The sequence below is a fragment of the Erithacus rubecula genome (assembly GCF_903797595.1).
Source record: "Erithacus rubecula genome assembly, chromosome: 2".
Classification (NCBI taxonomy): Eukaryota; Metazoa; Chordata; class Aves; order Passeriformes; family Muscicapidae; genus Erithacus; species Erithacus rubecula.
The window spans coordinates 52,906,125-52,926,213 of NC_136685.1; the positions used below are offsets into that span (position 1 = coordinate 52,906,125).

A 20,089-nucleotide genomic window follows, 5' to 3' on the forward strand; every position below is an offset into this window, starting at 1 on the left:
AATCTTTGTATTTGTTTGGAAGATTTTGCAAATCCCATAGCTCTCTGGGGTCCTCCAGCAAGCTTTTGAGGAAGATAAATAAAACATATTTCAAACATCAAGAACAACAGTGCAATGGGGCCTCCATGTTGTCAAATCTTAGTAGATCCAAGGAAGATCTGAGTGTTTAGAATACTGCATTATACTCAGAAACAGTTGAAGACCAGATTATATTTTTTAACGAAATCTCCCTCTGGTGGCTAAAAAAAGAATTCAAATTTTTCCTGACCTAATTTTTTTTTTCAGATTTAGAAATTTGTTGACACAGCCAGTCACAATTTTAATAGACTTCCAAGTCCTTCTCAATCAATACTCTCTGTGAGAGACAGATGGGATGGAGGAAGTCTGGTACTATTGTGTCTCTTCCATACTGGCTACCTGCAATTTGAAATACGAAACAAAAACTAAAAATCAACCCCCAAACCTCAGACTTATGTTATTCCTCACTACTCTCAACCATTGTAAATTCCAGCAGACTGACTAATTTTGACTAACATATTTCGAATTTTAAAACTCAGCCATATGACAGCCATAATCAATAATAAACATATGTCTGAAATTACACTAGAATTTTGTCTTGCTGTGCTAGCACTTTAGAAATTGAATTTGGTTAGCTGGATTTTAAAGGGCAAGATGTTTAGCTCAAAGCAAGCATCAATAAGAATTGATTTTTGGACCAGTACTGCTGCTGAAAATACAAATTTAGATTATTGCAGAAGAGATACCTTATTCCAACTAGTGAGGGTTAACACCTTCAGAAACTTGGGGAGTTTTGCAGAGAAAGAGTGTGTATGCCGGGAAGAACAGATGGTCTTCCTTTGCATTTTGCAACCTGTAGAACATGTAAATCCCTAATCCTAGCAGATGAGCAAGGATCCCAATTCATAGCACTGTTAGTGGGATGTACAGCCTTTAAGTGCTGGGACAAAAGTTCAAAAGTTCATATGTAGTCCAGTATTGATGAATCCCAGGTTTTTAATTGATTTGCCAGTGCCAGTCCAGTTGAGGCAAATCCCACCCCCACAGTGCCAGACTACCGTTCCTAAGTCAGCTTAACATAACTGCATGTGTGGCAAAGACACAGAGCAGTGTTTTAAAGAATTTAAATTAAAGAATTCCAACAGCTCTCAGGATTTGCTGTTGCTGACAGTCACCCAACTTCCTCAGTACACCCTCTGAAATCCCTGTGACTGAAAACAGGTGCTAGTTTAAATATTAAAAGCAATACTCTGAGTGCCACAAAGAGACAAAATTATTTCAATATGAAATAAGAATTCAGGAAGATGCTCAGAAGAACAGCTAGAATGCAGAATAGCAATGAAACACACACTTTCTACAAGCTTTTCTATTCATTTGCTGCAAAATGTGCTTAGGAAGAGACATCTCACTGCCAGCAAAAGTCTGCAAACCCACAAGCAAAATTTTGCTTCTTGGGTCTGCCCAGAAAGCCAGCACAGAACAGTTCACTGGATTTTTGGAGACCAACTATCTAACCAAGTATTATTTGTTTGACTTGTTAGCAAAATGGAGCCAAATGGCACTAGAGTGACTTAACTCTGGAATGGAATACAAGATGTTTAAAAACAAACACAGAATCATAGAATTATTAAGGGGTGAAAAGAGCTTTAAGATCAAGTGCAATGTTTGACCAAGCACCTCTGTGTTCATCACTAAACCACATCCCCAAGTGCCACATCTGTGTGCTTATTGAACACTTCCAGTGATGGTGATTCCACCCTTCAGTGAAGGAATTCTTCCTGATATCAAATCTGAAACTCAAAATCTCACATGACACAACTTGACACCATTTCCTCTTGTCACTTGTTACTGGGGAGAAGAGACTGACTCCCCCAATGCTACAGCCTCCTTTCAGGACTAACACTCTCAGCTGCTCTTTGCAGGGTTCCAGACCCTTCACCAGCTCCATTGCTCCTCTCTGGACACGCTCCAGCACATCAGTGTCTTGTAGTGAGGGGCCCAGAACCAAACACAGGATCTGAGGTGTGGCTTCCCCAGTGCTGAGTGCTGCTGGCACTGTAGTATCCCAGTATCCTGCTGAATCCTGGGCACAGTACACTACTCCTGATCCAGGCCAGGATGCCATTAGCCTCCTTGGCCACCTGGGCACAGCTGGCTCGTGTTCAGCTGCTGCCACCAGCACCCCCAGGTCCTTTTCTGCAGAGCAGCTTTCCAGCCACTCTTCCCTCAGCCTAGCACAGCAGGGGCTGTTGTGACTCAAAGGCAGGATGTGGCACTTGGCCTTCCTGAACCTCAGTTTGCTTCAGACCCTGGATCCAGCCTGTCCTGACCCTGTGCAGACCCTCTTCCTGCCCTCCAGGAGGTTAATATTCCTCCCTAACTTGGTGTCATCTGTGACCTGAGGGTAGCCTCAATCCCTTGGTCCAGATTACTGATACAGACATTAAACAGGACTGGCCCCAACACTCAGCTCTGGGGAATGCCACTTGTGACTGGCTATCAGGGCACAGCATAAATATGCAAATGTGGCTTTCTGTCAGACTACAAGTTCATTAAAAAGCACTCATACTTCTGTTAGTTAAATTACACTTGGCAGAATTTAGGATCCAAGTATAAGAACAACAAAAAAACAAACTAAAGAATTTCCACCCACTGAGTCAGCAACTTCTTTCCATAACTGTTAAATTTTTAGAGAGCTATAAATCAGATCAGTCCTGAGTTTATTAATCTGGACTCTATTTGTAACATGTTAAAACTGTCATTAATGCAAAGCTGATAGAGATCTTGGGACATGGAAGTATCTTTGCTATGGTCAATCCTTATTTTTCAGGTAATGAGTATGGAAAAGAAATAAACTTAACAATGCCAATATAGACTTTTAAACGGTGGTTTTTTTAATTAAAGATTTGTCCAAAAAGATGAATATTTACAAAACATTGAGCCTTTCAATTCTGTTATCAAAACCTGCTGAGTCCAGTACACATAAACCCTGCAGCAGATTATACAAATCCAAAATACAGTAAGATCAGCAAAATTGATGTGATTGACTTAATAAAAACGACACCATTTCCCAAACAGGAAAGATCAAATATGATCCAGTACAGCTTGAAGTGAATATGCAGACTTCCAACAGATTCATTGGAGACAGCCTCTGGGATGTAATCCAACAGTCTAGTAACTAACACTACATCAAACCCATTGAGGTATGTTTAATGAAATCTGTACACACAAAATTTACAAATATTTTCAAAGGTTCATTCTTAGTCTTTAGAAAGATGTTAATTAACTCAATAAAACTGATGCAATCTCTCTCTAGGAGAGTTTCTGTATAAGGCCTTAAACAGTCTGCCCAAAAGACAAAAATTATTTAAACTCTTCTGTTGGATGAAAAAATAGAACCCAAATTTTAAAAGGCTGTTTTACACACACTGAGAGTCCTTTCATACCACAGGCAGAAAAAAAAAAGGAAAAATCCAGATGACTCAACCCAGGATAGGGAGCAGAATACAGTAAACTCTTCAGAAATCCATGTATGTGCTTGCAGAGGATCTTTACTCAGTGCTTTCAGGGAAAGGCAACATATCCCTTATCTAGTGCCTAGCATAAATAGCTAAGAAGACTGGCATGCACAGAGCTAGGCAGCTTCAGGATACAAAAGCACTCAAAGCAGAGGTCTGTATGTGGTCCTCTGTCCTTTTATAAAGCATGCCAGATTTCAGACCAGATGCTGCTTCACTTGGGTCAGTAAGAGGAGGAAGCCCTCACAGCAAGGTCAGCCCAGCACTTCACCTCACTGTGTTACTGGCAAAGCCACGTTGACAGGCACCTGGCTGGGCTGCTGTGCTGGGGAGCCATTGCTGAGAGGCTGTTGTGGAACTGCAGCTGGCTCCATTTTGCTGATGTGCGTTATGAAGCGCAGCCGAAGTTTCAAAGCTGGTCTAAGATTACAAATTATCTTCTCAACCTGTTTCAAAAAAAGAAAAAAAAATGCATTCAGTAAAAAATAGGAGCATTTTTACATGCCACTACTGTACACAAACATCACATTAGCACAACAGAAAATAGAAAAAGATATAGCAGAGGTATTTACATTAATATTTTCTTAACAATGCTAACTTTTGGACCTTTATCTGATAACCAATCTTAAGAAAACCCTTCCCGTTGTAAGAGCTGTGCACCAAAACTTTGTAAAACAAGTTACACAACTGACACTTTTAAAAGTGCATACTGTTATAAACCAGAGATAAATTGAGTGAATGATTCTTCACTGAACATGAATGAAATGCTTTTGTAACAAGTCAAATTACACTACTGAATCAGAAATTAAGTAAAACTTTAGAGAAACAGATTTAAATGAATAGAAGTTATGAAATACCAACCAGCTTTATTTCTAGCAATAGCTCTAATAATAGTATTTTAAGCACTCTGAAGCTGTATCTTAAATTTTAGTTTACATAAATTAATCTTGCAATCTGAGATACCTAATCTATCCATCTGAACCTTTTCCTGTACCAACTTCCTACTTTGTACATAGAGACTAATCAACTGTTAATCAAATTGGTATGAAAAATAGTTCACAAAAGGATTAAATTACTATATGGGAAGAAAGATAACTAAAGTATCAATATATACTGTTTACTTACTTGGTCTTTTACACTGTCACCTGTAAACATGTATTTCATATGATACAAGAAATCACAAATGGGATCCATATAGTTCAGGTGGGAACTGTACCGATCTGCATTCAGGAGCATTTCATAAAATGCCACTCCAATCTGTTTCCACAGACAGAAAGAGCAGTCCAAATGAAAACAAGTTTTAAAATGCTTTAGATTGACAATATCATAAATATGTACTGCTTTTTAAGTAGCTGTGATTCCTAACAATTTACTTTCTTACAGGGATGAATGGTCAGGTCTAAGTCATCCCATTATGCTTCACTAAATGATTCCCCACTTAAGTTCTTCTTTCTAGCAGGGTTTCTGATATCTGACATTTTTCAGCTCACTTGCCTACTGGTGAGCTCCATCTCTTTTTTCCTCCCCTAACTGACGTGAATGTATGAAACAGTTCATGTTCCTCCATCCTCACAATTCATCTCTTGCATACTTCCTTCCAGGCAGTAAGTCTGATGTATATTTTGCAACTAGTTTGAGAGCCAAAGAAAGCATCTACTGATTGATATTTCTGGGGCTTTATTTCTTTTCTTGCTTAAAAATAAATGTCCTACGTGTTCCATCCAATAAGATTTTGGTTGATGTGGTAAGCTGAATACCAACTCAGCAACTCAGATCCTTGCAATTACTGTTTAATCTGTATAGAACTTTATTTAACTGTATAGAATATTTATTAAAGATTTCTATGCCATTCTGTTTTAACTGCAAAGGTAAAATAATCCATACAGCATAAAACAAACCACAAGCCAGACTTTACCTCTATCATGCACCGTGTCCTCTCCTGCTGGAACCGTTGCAGGAATGGACCAACGAGGTGGTAAACATAGAGCAACTGGAACTCTGTTTTCACAATGGGTATCAACGTTTCCGTGAGGAACCTGCAGTATGTCAAGACATGCACCACATCAACTGTTTGGTTATCTGGAGCTCATTATTTCTTTCACCTGTATCAAATTCTAGCCAAAACATCACAGTCTCTCTCACTGATTTAGACCTCTATTTTAGAAAAAACAGTGTGCCTCTGGAAATATGAGCTATTTCAAACATTATTTCAGGGCAGCTCTAGAATTAAAAATGTTCACAGTTTCAGTTGATGCTTTAGGAACATGCTACAGTCCCTGCTTTAAGAAAAATTTAAACTAATAAAAGCATAAAAGCTAATCTAGATTTAAAAAGACTTAAGGCAGCCACACCACATGATAGGCCTAAAGCCTACAGACAACCAGAGCTATGTCAGTGGAAGAGGGAGCTGGAAAAAACCTTGTGATACATCTGGCAAGTCTTGGAGCTCCCCTGTACATACTTATTCGTTGGTGTAAGTGCTGTAGGTGGAGCTTTGTTATCTACATTATGTGTGGAATTTAAAAGGCAAATTACATTATCATATATCATTGCACCTACTTAGGAATGAGAGAAAGCTGTCCAATGCTGGAATGATGCCAGACTGCATGTGCCAAAGCCAAAGTGTAGCTACAACTCATCTCGGAGTAAGACTGGTGGCATGCTGTGAAGTCAAACAGCTGGAATGGGTAACCAACCCACTCTGTCTCTGATGTCAAACTGGGACTGTTGATGACATTCACAATGCAATCATGGAGAACAATCCAGTATGGCTCCTGGGGAAAAAAAACCAAAACAACAGAACAAACCCAATTGTTTATAAAAAGAACATCACCTAGGACAATGCTTCCTCAGCTCTTTCTACTATTATTGCATTTCTGTATATATAAATATATATTCATATGTATATATGTAAAAGTGTTATAAATTACATATAGTATATAAATGGTAGTTGGTAACCATGTTTGATGAAGATGAAAATTTAAGATGCCCTACACAGAAAGTACCCATGTTAATGGATATGGCACACTCAAGGGTTTGGCATTATCAAGACATACCTCATGAATTTAATTATTTAATCACCTGATATAAAAGTCTCTAAAAGAAGCAAAGACAAGGCAAAAAGCCTTAGTGGAAAAGGTCTGAGAATTTTCTAGTCTTCTGAGTGCAGGCAAAAACAGACCAAAAAACCAAGATGGAAACAAGGAATAAAAAAAAGATACAAAAGACAAAGAATATAGATGAAGATGCAAGGAGAGGGAACAGGAAGAATAAGAAGCATTATAAAAATAATAAGGATTAAATTCATGCTGGCTTTCCTCCAAGAAGAATCATTTTATTGGGGAAGAGAGGTCACAAGGAAAGGTCAGCTGCAACACACATAAGCCACACATATGACAAGATGAATTCAGATGATCAAAGTTTCTACTGATACACAAACTGCAGTACTGCAGATATTTCCTTTTGCAATCTTAGTGGCATCTTATTTATATGGTTTAAGAACTAAAGGATGTGAAAGCACAAGCATTAATCAAAAAATAACTTTTCATGAGAACCTTCATAGATCTATTATGTAGCTCCAGTTCTCAATACTACACACTATACATTTAAACTGGAGTGATTTACTTCTTTCCATCCTAGACTCACATATAAAATAGAAAAACTGGGTCAATTTTTCTAAGCTAGAGCAGTAGATTTTTCTCAAACATGCACACAGCCTTGTGAATAGCTTGCTGTGGAATCTACAGATGTTGGCTGTAAATTTTTACAATGTTCTCTAGAAAGATGATAAATGTTTCATGGAAGAATAATTTTTTATTTTAAAATACAACATATTGACTCACTGGTAAGGCTGTGATTATCAGTCCAATTGCATTCATCCAAGCTGTGATGTTCTCTCTTGGCACCAGGGGCTGACTAGAGACAAAGAAAAAGAAAACTAAAGCTCCAAAGTACACAACTGCAATTTGTGCTTCCTGTGTATCTACAGACCAGGTGTACTTACACCAGGAATATTTGTCAAGTTAACAGAACTACAAAAACACACACAGGTATTTACAATAGCCAAAAGATGGTATAAAAGCCATTGGTATAAATGCTACTGGGATGCTGTGAGCAAAACTTTGAGTGTTTTGCATTGTAGCAGGTTTCCTTGAATGGCTTCAAACTTTTGTCCTTAAGCTTTAGTGCCTAAGGGCTCTTTGCTCCTTTATTGACTCCTTCCCTCCATATGCCCCAAACAGAGCTAACAATAATATATTACTAAGCCAAATGAGCAAATTATCCAAGTAATCCCAGTTCATCATTGTGCAGGGATGCCAACTGAATGGCTACAAGAATACCAGGTTCTGTCTCTCATTGCGTTTTTTAATGGCCGTCCAAGAAGCAGCTATGGGTCAAATTTAATGCACTGTGACAAAAGGTCAGCCTTGGCACACCACTGTTTCAAAGTACCTCTGATCTACATCAGCATCAGGAAGATTCAAAGTCATGCCAATGATTCCAGTACCTTTTTTTTGCACTGAAAGATTCTGTGATATCAACTGTCTTCCTCTCAGCACAGCTCAAAGGACAACACACTTTCTCCAGGCTTTCCTGTTGAACCCAATGGATAAAATCTTTGCCTGTGTGATGCCTTCCTTCTTTTATGGGCATCATGCCACATCAACTGTTCCTGAAGCACACAATCCACTACAGAACACAAATCTAACACATTTTTCTGCTTGGTCCCTGTCACCTTGTTCGTTGTCCAAAAATGCGTTATATATAAAATGTTACCTATATACACCTAATTTTTTTTTTTAAGTAAGAAATTTAGTATCACAGGTGTTGGGGGTTGAGTGTTTTTCTCTACCTTAGCAATCTGAAATTATCTATGATATATTGCAGAAAAGCATTTCAGAAAGCCAACATACCTCTTCAGCACAACATTCAGCAGAGCATTGCCCACCTCCTTCCCTGGAACAGCCAGAGCCATGAGCTCAACGCAGGTAACGTGCAGAGCATGGGCAGCTGGGTTAGGAAACTCATTGAATCTCCAGTCACAATTTGGAAATGGACCAGGTGATTTGCCTGCCATAGGTGGCAATGGTTAAGGAAGAAAAACCTGCCCTGACACAGACAAGTATAAGCAGCACAGTGATTAAAAATCGATGCATATACCACATACTAAACTAAACTGAAAATTATTGAAAACAAGTAGAACAGCCACATTTCATTAAAAAAAAAGTATGAATATAAGATGCTGATACTCAATCACTGAAAGACTGCATGAATACATAGCTGTAAGTATATTACACACACAAAGCCATGCAAAGGTAAACTTCCCTGATAAAGAGGTGGAAAAAACAACAGCAAGCATTTCATTCACTGTCTGCTTCCAAAAGGAGAAAAGATAAATAATAGGAGTTTACTACGTGCATATTCAGAAACCACCAATTCACCTCTTGGTAAGATCTGGCAGGCTTCCAGGGTGACACTGTGCAAAAGGAGCACCTGCTTAGCCTCTAAAAATATTTCACTTTCCCAAACAAGACTAACTTATCTGAAGTACATAAAAAAAGTTCTCCAGAGTTAACATGCATAAAAGCAGGGGTTTAAATAATTTTAGCTTTCTTTGAAGACACTGAATAGACTTCCTTCAAGTTACACATTTAAGAAAGGGAAGTTCAGGAGACGGAATGAAAGAATTTGTAACATCCTGAAAATTGGTAAACTCTTGTAAAGCTACTCCAGAAAGAAGCTGAAGTCCAAGAATATTCCTATTCTCTAATTTGCTAGCTATTCCCACATCTTAAATGTGGCAGTGCTCTCAATATTTTATTTTCAGTAATACTAATAAATGGCATTAGAAAACAGTAATAGTAATCTTATTTTCGAAATTTTTTTTAAGTACTTACACTTTGCATCAAGCTTATTTTTTTGACAATCAATATTCAATTCAGAAAGCATAAACATCTGTAATTATATTTCTAAGCAATGCTTAAACATATCCCTGTTTAGAATAATAAATAAATTGAACTTTATATTTTGATGAAATGAAGCTGTAAGTCATTGTCACAGCTTAATTAAAGCAAACTTTTAGAAGGATATTGTCTACTAGTCTTCCAATGAGCTTGCAATAGTAAGCATCATCAGGAACCCACGGATTCTCTTCTCGGGGATTCATGGCACATTTGAGGTAAGTATCACTCAGACACCAGCCTAGAGGACGATTATCTTTGAGAGAGCCAATTATGGCATGAACGAGTTTTCTCTTGAGGTTTGTGCGCTCTCTCAGATGCCTCTCGTAATAGTGAAGAGTATTGTACAGGTAGGTCACTGGTCGGTCTGCCAAGGAGAAAGGGAAAACAATAAAAGCCAGAAATAACTTCCAGCATCACTATTTGTGGCAAAGAAAACTAAAATCAAGAGCTCTGTAAGACTAAGTTGCATTTATTTAAAAATAGCACATATGGAATTGATTCACGTTCTTTATTTCAATATACTCTACAAAACTCATTTTCCTTTGTCTTGCACATACTTCAATGTTTGTGCAGAACAAAAGAAGTGGAACAAAGAAAGTCAGTATTAGTAAGAGTTCAAAAGTTAATGGTAATATTAATATATTTGTAAGTAAATGGACTAAATAATCTTTTTATGCATAAGGTATTAGTTAAGAAGATTCCAGGTATGAAGTCACAGTAAAGAAGAGCATTGTAAATTGTCTGAGCATAATACAGCAATGACACCTATAAAACAATTACTATAAAAGCGCATTTCTGAAAGTATTCAATTATCAGGTCAAGTTATTTGAATCTTAAGTAAGGATAGAGAGAGGAACTGCTTTTCAATTGTTTCAGTCTTGGTAACACAAAGTTTGTTAGGACACAAGTTCGAGTATTTGCTACTAGAAGGGAATGGATAGGAAAGGTGTGAAGGAAGCATGAATTAGCAAGAGATACCTGAATTAAAAACAGTCACTGTTAGCTGAAATTCACTAAATAGGAAATACACTTCTCAGTGTAAATGTACACAGCGTTTAGAGAACAGGAAAGGAATAAGGCACTGCTGTGCTAATACATGAACATCATGAATGAAAGAGGTGAAGAGGACATAATGATCACAGCAGGAATATATCTGACTGTATCCATGGATAACTTACCATGGAATTTGTATAAACCTCCCAGATGATCCAATAAAGTTTCCAGTGATTTGGACACTGGAAGCAATTCCAGAAATCTATGAATTACAATGTCAAACACTGGCAGAAAGCGCAGGCATACGTTTCCAAAATAAATTGGTAAGTACTGGGGCTGGATCTGAACTGGGGGATTCACTTGCTCTGCCAATCCTTCAAAATACAGCTTTTCAGGGTATTTCTGGAATGAAAGAAATCCACTAAAATAAAAATCAAAATCTCCTTCTTTATAAGTAATGGATTAAACATTCAGCATCTACATCTTAAAAAGACACTTCAGAACCTCTTTATGACATCTGAATTCAGTGAAGGTTACTGAATAAAATTGAACTCTGACTTGAATTGGCTATTAGAATAGTAGATACTATCTTAAAAAAAAAAACCCAGAACAAAGTTTCATCACCACTCAAAATGGGCATAAGAGAACATTAAGAATCCCAAAACAAAGCTGAAAGCACTAAAGTGTCATTTGTCATGTACTTGAAGAGAAAACATAGGAGAAATCAGCACTACTGAAGTTTCTACATCATATCCTAAATTAGAACACTAGAAACAGCACAAATGAAAGAATTCCTTGGGAAAGAATTGTAGTGTACTCAAATAACAGATGGGTACTGCTAAAAGCTGAACTTAATATTTTACCTGTGACTGCAATTTCTACATGCCAGTTGGGTGTAGTGACTGTGCAGCCATGTCAGAGCACTTGCCAGGCTCATTTGCTTTCCCTGCTACCCTTACACTTTTAGGCAGTGTCAGAACACTGTACAGCCAAGTCAGAGGGCTAATACAGACCAAACAGCTCTTGAATCAACTAGATGGCATGCACTGAGCTACATGACAGTTTGTATGTATCTGCTCCATCTCAGTGTTTATTTTTTGACAGAACAGCTCATTGGCACATCTTTTTCTAGCCAGCAGAAACTAGTATCTTTACAGGAGAATTAAAATCTCAGCAGGTCTCTTCCCTAACATATCAGGCTATCATGTTCTTGTCACATAAAAGATGTAAGAAGTTTGAACAATTAGAAGAAAATCTAGGTTTACCTATTGGTATAGTCATAAAACACCAAAAAAAAAACCTTCTCCCTGATGCACAAAAACTCCCTTCTGAGTGGATTTCAGTATAACCAAGATTTTAAAATTATTTTATTTAGATGAGGAAGAATGAACATTCACCCAATTCTTAAGCTACTTCCGTATTTGAATATTACTGCATTATAATTTCAAAGTCATTAAATACAGTGATTTATTATTTTCATACTAACCCAAGCAAATTACAGCTTATTAGGCAAGTCCAAAAATTGATAAAGCTGTCCTGTAAATGATGGCTGACATCAATTCCACAGAAATTACTACAATAAAAGAATATTATTAGCTGTGATACCTTGTGGTAACTCATATGCTTTGTATGCCAGTCATTCTGCAGCCAGTGTTCGGGAGAATTCTCCTTCACAAAATCACTCACTCTGTTTCTGAAATCATTAGGCTTCAGTAAAAGTAACTGGATGATGAAGTAACAAACTTGAGCTTCATTTCCTTCATGACTACGCATAGCCTGAAATGAAACAGATCAGATAACATGAAATTACAGTTGACACTGCTGTCTGCTCAACAGCCCCAAAACCTGGCAGCCAAATTTGTTACATTTGCACACAAATTCACGTTGAATATATGGTCTTTCAATCCTACTTTTAAAGTGAAGGCATAAAAAAGAGGCAGATTCAATCCCTATCCCATTTTTTGTTCCATGGACAGAAGATCCTACAAACTCCCCAGAGACAGCACTTTCTGCAGGAATTCTAGCTCTCTTTTACCTTACTGAAAAGTAACTGACTCAAGTGCAGGACCTGGCACTTCAGACAACCTCAGCCCACTGATAAAGCCAGTCCAGGTCCCTCTGCAGAGCTTAAATAACTGCATGGCTCTGAGGTCAGAGACCCAAACCACCAAACACAACATTTAATGATGCTAGTTCAATGGGTGCCATTAAATAACCAAGAAATGCTTCCCTGAGGACTCAGCGAAATCTAAGAGTTGGGATTTTATGTTGCTTAAAGAAGTAATCTATTACTTTATTTGATTACTGACTTAGCACATAGTCACTATTTCAGAGCAATCCATTTTTAAAACACTTCTCCTAAAAAGAAGTCAGAAAGCAGACTGCATCAACTGTCATGGTATCTTCTGATGAGATACTTACCAAACAGAGTATCAACCTATCCAGTGTTACAATATTGTATTTCCACACCATGTCATTGAGAATCTCAATACATTTATTGAGCTGCTGTCCTCCTGCAGATGTAGAGAACTCATACACCAAGAAATCCGCAAATGTCCTGACATGTGCCACCAGAGCTCTGGCTCCAATTCTTTCTAACACTCTAGCAGAGAAAAAAAAATCAACAGAAATTGTTACAGTTCCTAATGTATTTCTAATGCATATCTGTTTGATATGAGTAAGCAGGCTTTAACACAATTGTCTTTAAAAAAACAAAAACAAACAAACAAGACAGAATTCCCTCCTTCTTATTAAATTAACTGAAGGAAATGCCAAAGCAAAGCAAAATGCCCCAACTTTAGAGCGAGAAAATTCCAAAGTCCAAATACCAATCAGGAGAAATGCTTCAAGTTCACCAATTTCATCTGCAGTATTCTGCCCAGAACCTATGCTTTACTTATGCAATTTTAGTCATACACTTCTGAGGACAACCTTCTGCAACCCAATTTTATTTTCCCATGCCATGCACTGTAATACAGCCTTAGCATTTATAAACAATTTCATCACTGCACACAGGAGTAACACATGCTATCATAAATACTGTTTCAGCAGATCTAGGAAGGACTGAAAAGAAATAAATATATTTTTCACAACTGAAACTGGTGCTATTTCTACCAGGAACAAATTAAAAAAACAGATTATTACTACTTCTGTAATTAATTTTCATTTTAATCCAACATTTGTTTTCTACAGAAATACTTGTCCTTTACTCATGTGTAAAGGCTAAGTAAATGAATGCTTTATATTTTCTGTTTACTCTTTCAGATTGCCTGAAACACTGCTATTACAAGTAAACTGCTTAATTCAAACATCTCACATCCTTGTCTCTCACCAAAACATGCATTGCAGACCACTGCATGGTGGAACCAATTTTAAACACTGCACAATTATTATGGCATGCTGGTTACTAGCTAGCTCTGGTCTATTTTTTCATGCTATGCATGCTCCAAATTAATAAAAAGAACAAGCTGTTAATGCACAAGGCCTATGTCCTCAGAACTGAGAATGCTGCTTAATGATTTTGAAATAGCATGTTTTTAAGCTCACCTGTAACCAATTTGATTAATGTGATCAGTGTCTAACAACATCTTCCACAGGAGACAAAGGAAAAGCGGGGATGATCCTTGAGCAGAGAAGTGTGTGATTATTTCATTCTCACTGGTCATCGACTTCCATTTCCGGTATTCTTCTTCCACATTCTTCTTCAGATTAAACCGGCTTTCCTGAGGCACATTGTTCTGCTTGAAGAACACCTGAAAAAAGTAAGCTTTGCTGTGACTGAGTGCTTACAGTAAAACATCTGAACAGGAAAATTTCGCCTGATTTAGCACAGTAAGGGTTCCTACTTCCTTGCATCATACAACCTACTAGGGAGGGTTCTTATTTCACTGTGGTACCACAGTGACTATTTTGTCACTAACAAAGCTACATGACGAACTGCAACAAGAAAAAATGGCTTTTCCAACTTTTTAGTTTATAATTTTTAAACCATCTGATCTACCTTGCACCAGAAAAATATCAGTTGACCAAATCTGACCTTAAAATACTCCAGGGGAACGTAACTATTTCTAAAGTAATAGCAATATTATAATCATGCTGCATTCTTCAGGGACTTGAGATTAATGCAGTCCAGACAGGGGAAGAATCTCACCAACCCACAAAAGGCAAAGGATATTGATAAGGGAATAAATTCATTGTATTTCAAATTGTAAAGTCTTCAGGTTTAAATTATTACCTGCAGAGGAGCTGGAAAACAGCTTAGAGTATGTGATGCCCAGTTATGTGGAGTGAAACTCATGATAGTCTGCAGTATATCCTTGCACCAAGTTCCCTGAATTGAATCGGAGCCTGTGAAAAAGTCTAAAAAATGGATTGATGGTATTAGAATTTCACACAAAACCATTTCTTATTGGTATTCCATGGATGTCATAAGCATCAAGGCTTTTCTAGCCCAACAGTTTCCTTTTTTTGTCCAACTTCTCATAGCTCCTTTCTTTGGCCTTATTTGCCCTATAGAAGGTGCTGGGTATTACCTTTTTTATGTTATAAACAATAAGAAAGTTATTTATAAGGTTTGAGTTAGAAATAAAGCAATCGCGATTTTAACATTTTATATTTGATTTCCTGCAAGGTCACTAGAAAAAGCTTCTGCTGATTAACTGATTAGACTTTTAGAAAAAAATCCTGAGGAAGATAATGATTATGAAATTGCTGTATGCCATTTTATATTGCTTCAAAAAGGCTGTTCAGAAGTACTTTCCCCAATTAAGTAGTAGAAATGAAAGCCTCATTCCTCCAACCCTTGGGCTGATTTCATCAAAGGTTGAGAAATGGTTAAAAAAATCAAAAAGGAACTAACACATAGAAGTCCTTTCCCCTTCAGATCACCTCCACCAGTCTTTGTGAATGAGTTATTCTAACTGTCCAGTGAATCTGCAGACTAGAACCATAAAAAAAGAGAGAGAAAACATCTCGCAAAGCCAACAAAAACCTGATCCATGTCACTGCACACTGTTAAAATATTACAAGACACAATGAAAGCTTCCTTTTTTCCCTTCCCCAAAAAAAAAGAAACCAAAAATCCAGACTACTTTTACTTAAATGCAAGCTACAAAGGGGGTGGCTTCCACATGAGCAGCACAGTTGCCATGCATATTTAATGTTATTTACATAGCATGTATCAGTAATCAATCCAAACCTGTAGATCTAAAATAATGAAACTCAAAACAAAGATGCTAAAAAAACCTCTAAATCCTAGTCACAGTGTACCTCTACATAAACTTTTAAAGAATGTCTCATTTTTCAACTGCTTCAATAATAGCTTTTTGCCTAAATACAAGTAGTTGTAAATTTAAACTACACTTTTTTCAAAACCAGAAGTGCATGGGATATGTTTTGTGACTAGGTCATTTCCATGACACTCTTTCGCACAGTACTTTAGAGAAATGGTTTGTCTACAGCTTTTACTAGGATGTACTGCTATTACCTGTCACATGTGTTGCCCTTGCCAGAGTTAAGATCAAAGCCCTGTTGAGTTCTTCTGATTCTGCTGAAAGAACTGTTTTAGGATCATTGAGGAACCGTGTGAACTGCGGCTGGACTTCCGAGCTGCCCAAAGCTGTGATCAGCCTTAGAGCAGTACTCTCAACACTGAAAGAAGGAAACAAGTCCAGTTAGCAAGTAATATTTATGCTGATGCTTCTAAGATTTCAAAAATACCTATTTTTTCCTCCATTTACTGCTTCAAATTATAAAGAAACATTCTGGTTTAAAAATTATGTTCTTAACCTTTTGAAAAAGTTCACTTTTTCTACTGTTTAATAAACTTATCAACTATTTCAGTATCCTATTTTCAAATAAAGCACTCAAAAGTAGATTTAGCAAAAAAATTCCAAGTGCAGAGACCCTGAAAAAGGGCCTCAAGTCTCTCCAATTTAGAGCCCCCATTATTATTTTTTGCATATCTTCATCTAAGGAAGATAATATAAATAAATATATGTAAAACCAAAATAAAAAGGCATGAATAATACATAGGAAGCTTCAAAGCTAACTACTATCTTCAAGTAGACAGCACTAAATTGTCCTTGTTAAAGAAATTAGGAAGTTGAGGAAGTATAACTTTTGATTAAAAGCACTTTAATTTCCAGTGCTTTAATTGGAAGCACTTTTCACACCAGGTAGTTTGAAGTAATTGGAAAGATTTTTATAACACTGTATCTTTGAAATGCCAAAGCCATAGTTTAGTTTATTCTAGTTGTATGCAGCGCTCATTAAAATTGACTAACATCTCTATTTTACAGACTAAGATGACAAAACAAGATTGAGGTCAATAAATAGATCAAGGCCTTGAATTTCAGGAGAAACTTGTCTTGACCTGTTTTCTTTATGCTTGGTAAAGCATAAGCAATGAGGCAATTTGAATCTGGACTATGAAACTGAGAAGCCTGATCCAGTGAAAGGTGTCCCTGCCCACAACAAAACAGCTGGTACTAGATGACTGTAAGGTCCCTTCAAACCCAAACCATTCTGTGAATCTATGAATTTACTGTATAATTAGACATTATATGAACTGGCAATAATGAAGTTACTCTGTCTCATACTCCCACAAGATTTATTGTACTCCAGGAGTGAACACATGCTATTTTCCCCAAGTTTTTGACAAGGAGCCCCAGATTCTACATAGAACATGAATGTCATGCTCTTCAACTTCATTAACAGTAAGGTCAGCTCAAAGCTTTTGCCTGGAATTACCTGTGTAACCTCTCTAGACCTTCTCTAACCACTCTGTCACCTTTCTTTTATTCAAATTAGTCACAGTGTTAGGCTATCATGACACACACCCTAGGAGGGACTCCATCCAGGTTCCTGTACAGTCACCATAGCTTTGCATAAGTCCTTTTTCAGCTGCAGGGTAAACCAGATTAATTCTCTGATCTGACTGAAAATCAACCTCACATAAGAATTAAGTGGAACCAACTTAACTCTTGTCAGGGAATTAAACAGCCTCTACAGATGGAAGCAAGCACAGTCTCACAGGCAGGCAAGCCTAGCACTGATTACAAGTAGCAGGCATTGCCCTTTATCTACCACACAAGAAGCACTTGTGGACATGAGAGCTCTGCTGCACATCCTGTGTGCTGACTCATAACACTGCTGCCATGTGTGTGCAAGAGCATGAGTCTCTGCAGAGCACTACTGGCAACATCCAACTGCACTGCTGAAACACACCCTGCTGAGACACCCTAAAACAACTTAGTCGCAGAAGTAAGACTGGGAAGTGCCATATAAACAGTTCTTGTGCAGCTTTCAACAAGAAGGAATCTGAGATTCTAGATAAATAAGGCAAATGTCACTCACCAGAGATGAAGCTGGTTCTGATTAGTCTGTGGCACAGCAGCCAAGGAATGAAGATGGCTGAGGAGCTGGACTCTGTAGTGAGGCTGGATGTGATGCATCCGATAGCTGAACATTTCCAGCAGAGTGTGCAAAATTCCCCATGCATGAGATTTGAACACTGTTGGTAGGAGCTGACCTTATGAAAAAGAATTTGTTAAGTAAAATTACAACTGATCACACCCTGAAATACAAATACAGAGTACACTGCTTTTATTAGGCTGTAAGTCAGACATTTGATTTGAAAAGTGTATTAACTACAAAGAGCATATGTGCAAGTGCTGTCTGAAGATGTAAATGTATAGAGCTCAATAATCTTTTGAATGAACACATACAGCAGACATGCAAATTATTTTAACAAAAGCAATTAAGTGTCCTGTGTGTCTTAAAGTAATTTTGCTTATATTTTTCCATTAAGCATGTTTTTACACAACACAGCACAACTGGAAAGATCCTGGCCATACAAGTGATGACATAAAAGGACAGCAGCACAACCAGTCTGGAATTTACTGCAGCACTAGGACAATTTTCAAAATTTCTTTTACATTAAACTAATTTATATATGCTGCATCATTTTATTTTCAGTTTTACTGGTCTCCAGTTGCCATTAAACAAAAATACTACTTAACAAAAATACTACTTAACAAAAAGAAAGGGGAAAAAAAGAAAAGGTTTTCTTTCTTACTGATAAAGCCTTTGATGCCCAAGGATTCTATTTCCATATAAACCAACAGGCGACTATAGGTTTCCACAAGAGCAGGAGCCAAGGCCACACTAGATTTTGCATGAGCCAGCTTAATTACCCTTGTAGCTATGCTGTGAATCAGACTGAGGAAAGAAAGTGTTTTTGAATCAAACGCATGGACTTGAAATTTAACATATTTTTAAAGTAAATTAATAGATCTATATATATGACATGTCCAGCCACATGGACATGATAATGATAATATCCTACACATAGATTTATGGGTTAAAAAAAAAAAGCTAAACTAGCTGCATATACTGTACCTCATTTTGGCATGAACTGTGAGTGAGTCCAAGAGGTTCATTGGCAATGGGGTGATAGACCCTGATGCCATGCAATTAGTCCCTGGAAGAGGCGTCCTCATGCTTCCATTTCCATAAATAGTCTCTACGAGTACACCCATTGGCAAAGTGAAACACTCTGAATTGGTTGAGTAAGCATTGCACAACAAGGCAATTTTGTAGTCATTCATCTGTAAGTTTTTATTCCTTAAGCTTTGTTGCAAAAACCTGCGTGCCAAAAAGATTAAACATTAAGCAGAAAGTGCATGCATTCCAGGAATACAGGTACAACAATCTCGGCCAAAAAACTCATTCTAAAATAGTAGAAAAAAAATCAAAATAGTTATTAATTGCATCACATCAAAACAACAACTTCTTATGCCACAGTTTCACCATGTTACAAATATTCTACACTGGAGAAATACCTCAGGAGAAAAACACAGTTAAAAACCACCTTTCCAAACAAAAAATTTAACGCAATATCTGGCTTACTGACGTTTTCCAAACCACAGTGTAACTAAACAAAATTGTCCATTAACTTTCAGATTCTCCATCAGTAATAAAAACATTATTCTGAGATAAAATATTTCATTTCCACTAGCTGGAAAACAGCATTCACTTTTTATGAAATACTTTGAGTTTGAGCTCTGTTTTTTTTAATGACTTTTAAGTCACTTGATAACCTTTATAAAGCATCCCATCATACAATACATTCTGAATACAGACTTGGAACTGCCTATTTCATTATGCTTAAACATAAATCAGAACATAACAAGAGCCCCACACTCACTCATGGTGAAGTTTAAGAGAATGAGGAATAGGAATATGCAACTTGGAGTTGTCACTCTGAGCCTTCCGGTTCAGATGAATCCAAATGCAGGTCATTGCAAAGGCGTGAGTTGACTGGGGTTTGTTAATATCAGGTACTGGAATATACTAAAGAAAGAAGACAGGAATGTGACATACCACATGGATTAATGTGCAGAAAAACATCGCAGATAGCCAGTATTCACAAGATCAGGGTTTTTTTTCCTGACTTGCTACACCATTAGAACCATTTTTAAAGAACAGATTCTACCCTCATCAGTGCTTGTAATTTTAAATCAAGACCTATGAAAGAGACCTGCACCTCAGCAATTATTCTGAAAAACACCCAAACCAAACAAATTATCTAAGACC

At 37.2% G+C, this 20,089-nt stretch overlaps 1 protein-coding gene across 2 annotated transcripts in view; it reads right to left on the reverse strand.

The window, feature by feature from the left end:
* Positions 1 to 2,891: 2,891 nt before the first annotated feature.
* MED23 (mediator complex subunit 23) overlaps positions 2,892 to 20,089 on the reverse strand; it is a 36,801-nt gene continuing 19,603 nt past the window's right edge. For both annotated transcript variants that reach the window (XM_079324995.1, XM_079324994.1), the window contains 17 exons: positions 19,701 to 19,846; positions 18,893 to 19,138; positions 18,570 to 18,712; positions 17,849 to 18,023; positions 15,978 to 16,141; positions 14,727 to 14,851; positions 14,039 to 14,244; positions 12,914 to 13,094; positions 12,098 to 12,268; positions 10,678 to 10,894; positions 9,627 to 9,863; positions 8,450 to 8,615; positions 7,379 to 7,451; positions 6,096 to 6,310; positions 5,452 to 5,572; positions 4,662 to 4,793; positions 2,892 to 3,982 (listed from right to left, as the gene is read on the reverse strand). In XM_079324995.1, coding sequence (XP_079181121.1) covers positions 3,809 to 3,982; positions 4,662 to 4,793; positions 5,452 to 5,572; positions 6,096 to 6,310; positions 7,379 to 7,451; positions 8,450 to 8,615; positions 9,627 to 9,863; positions 10,678 to 10,894; positions 12,098 to 12,268; positions 12,914 to 13,094; positions 14,039 to 14,244; positions 14,727 to 14,851; positions 15,978 to 16,141; positions 17,849 to 18,023; positions 18,570 to 18,712; positions 18,893 to 19,138; positions 19,701 to 19,846 — 2,892 coding nt within the window. In that variant the 3' untranslated portion in view covers positions 2,892 to 3,808. The remainder of the gene's footprint in view (positions 3,983 to 4,661; positions 4,794 to 5,451; positions 5,573 to 6,095; positions 6,311 to 7,378; positions 7,452 to 8,449; positions 8,616 to 9,626; positions 9,864 to 10,677; positions 10,895 to 12,097; positions 12,269 to 12,913; positions 13,095 to 14,038; positions 14,245 to 14,726; positions 14,852 to 15,977; positions 16,142 to 17,848; positions 18,024 to 18,569; positions 18,713 to 18,892; positions 19,139 to 19,700; positions 19,847 to 20,089) is intronic.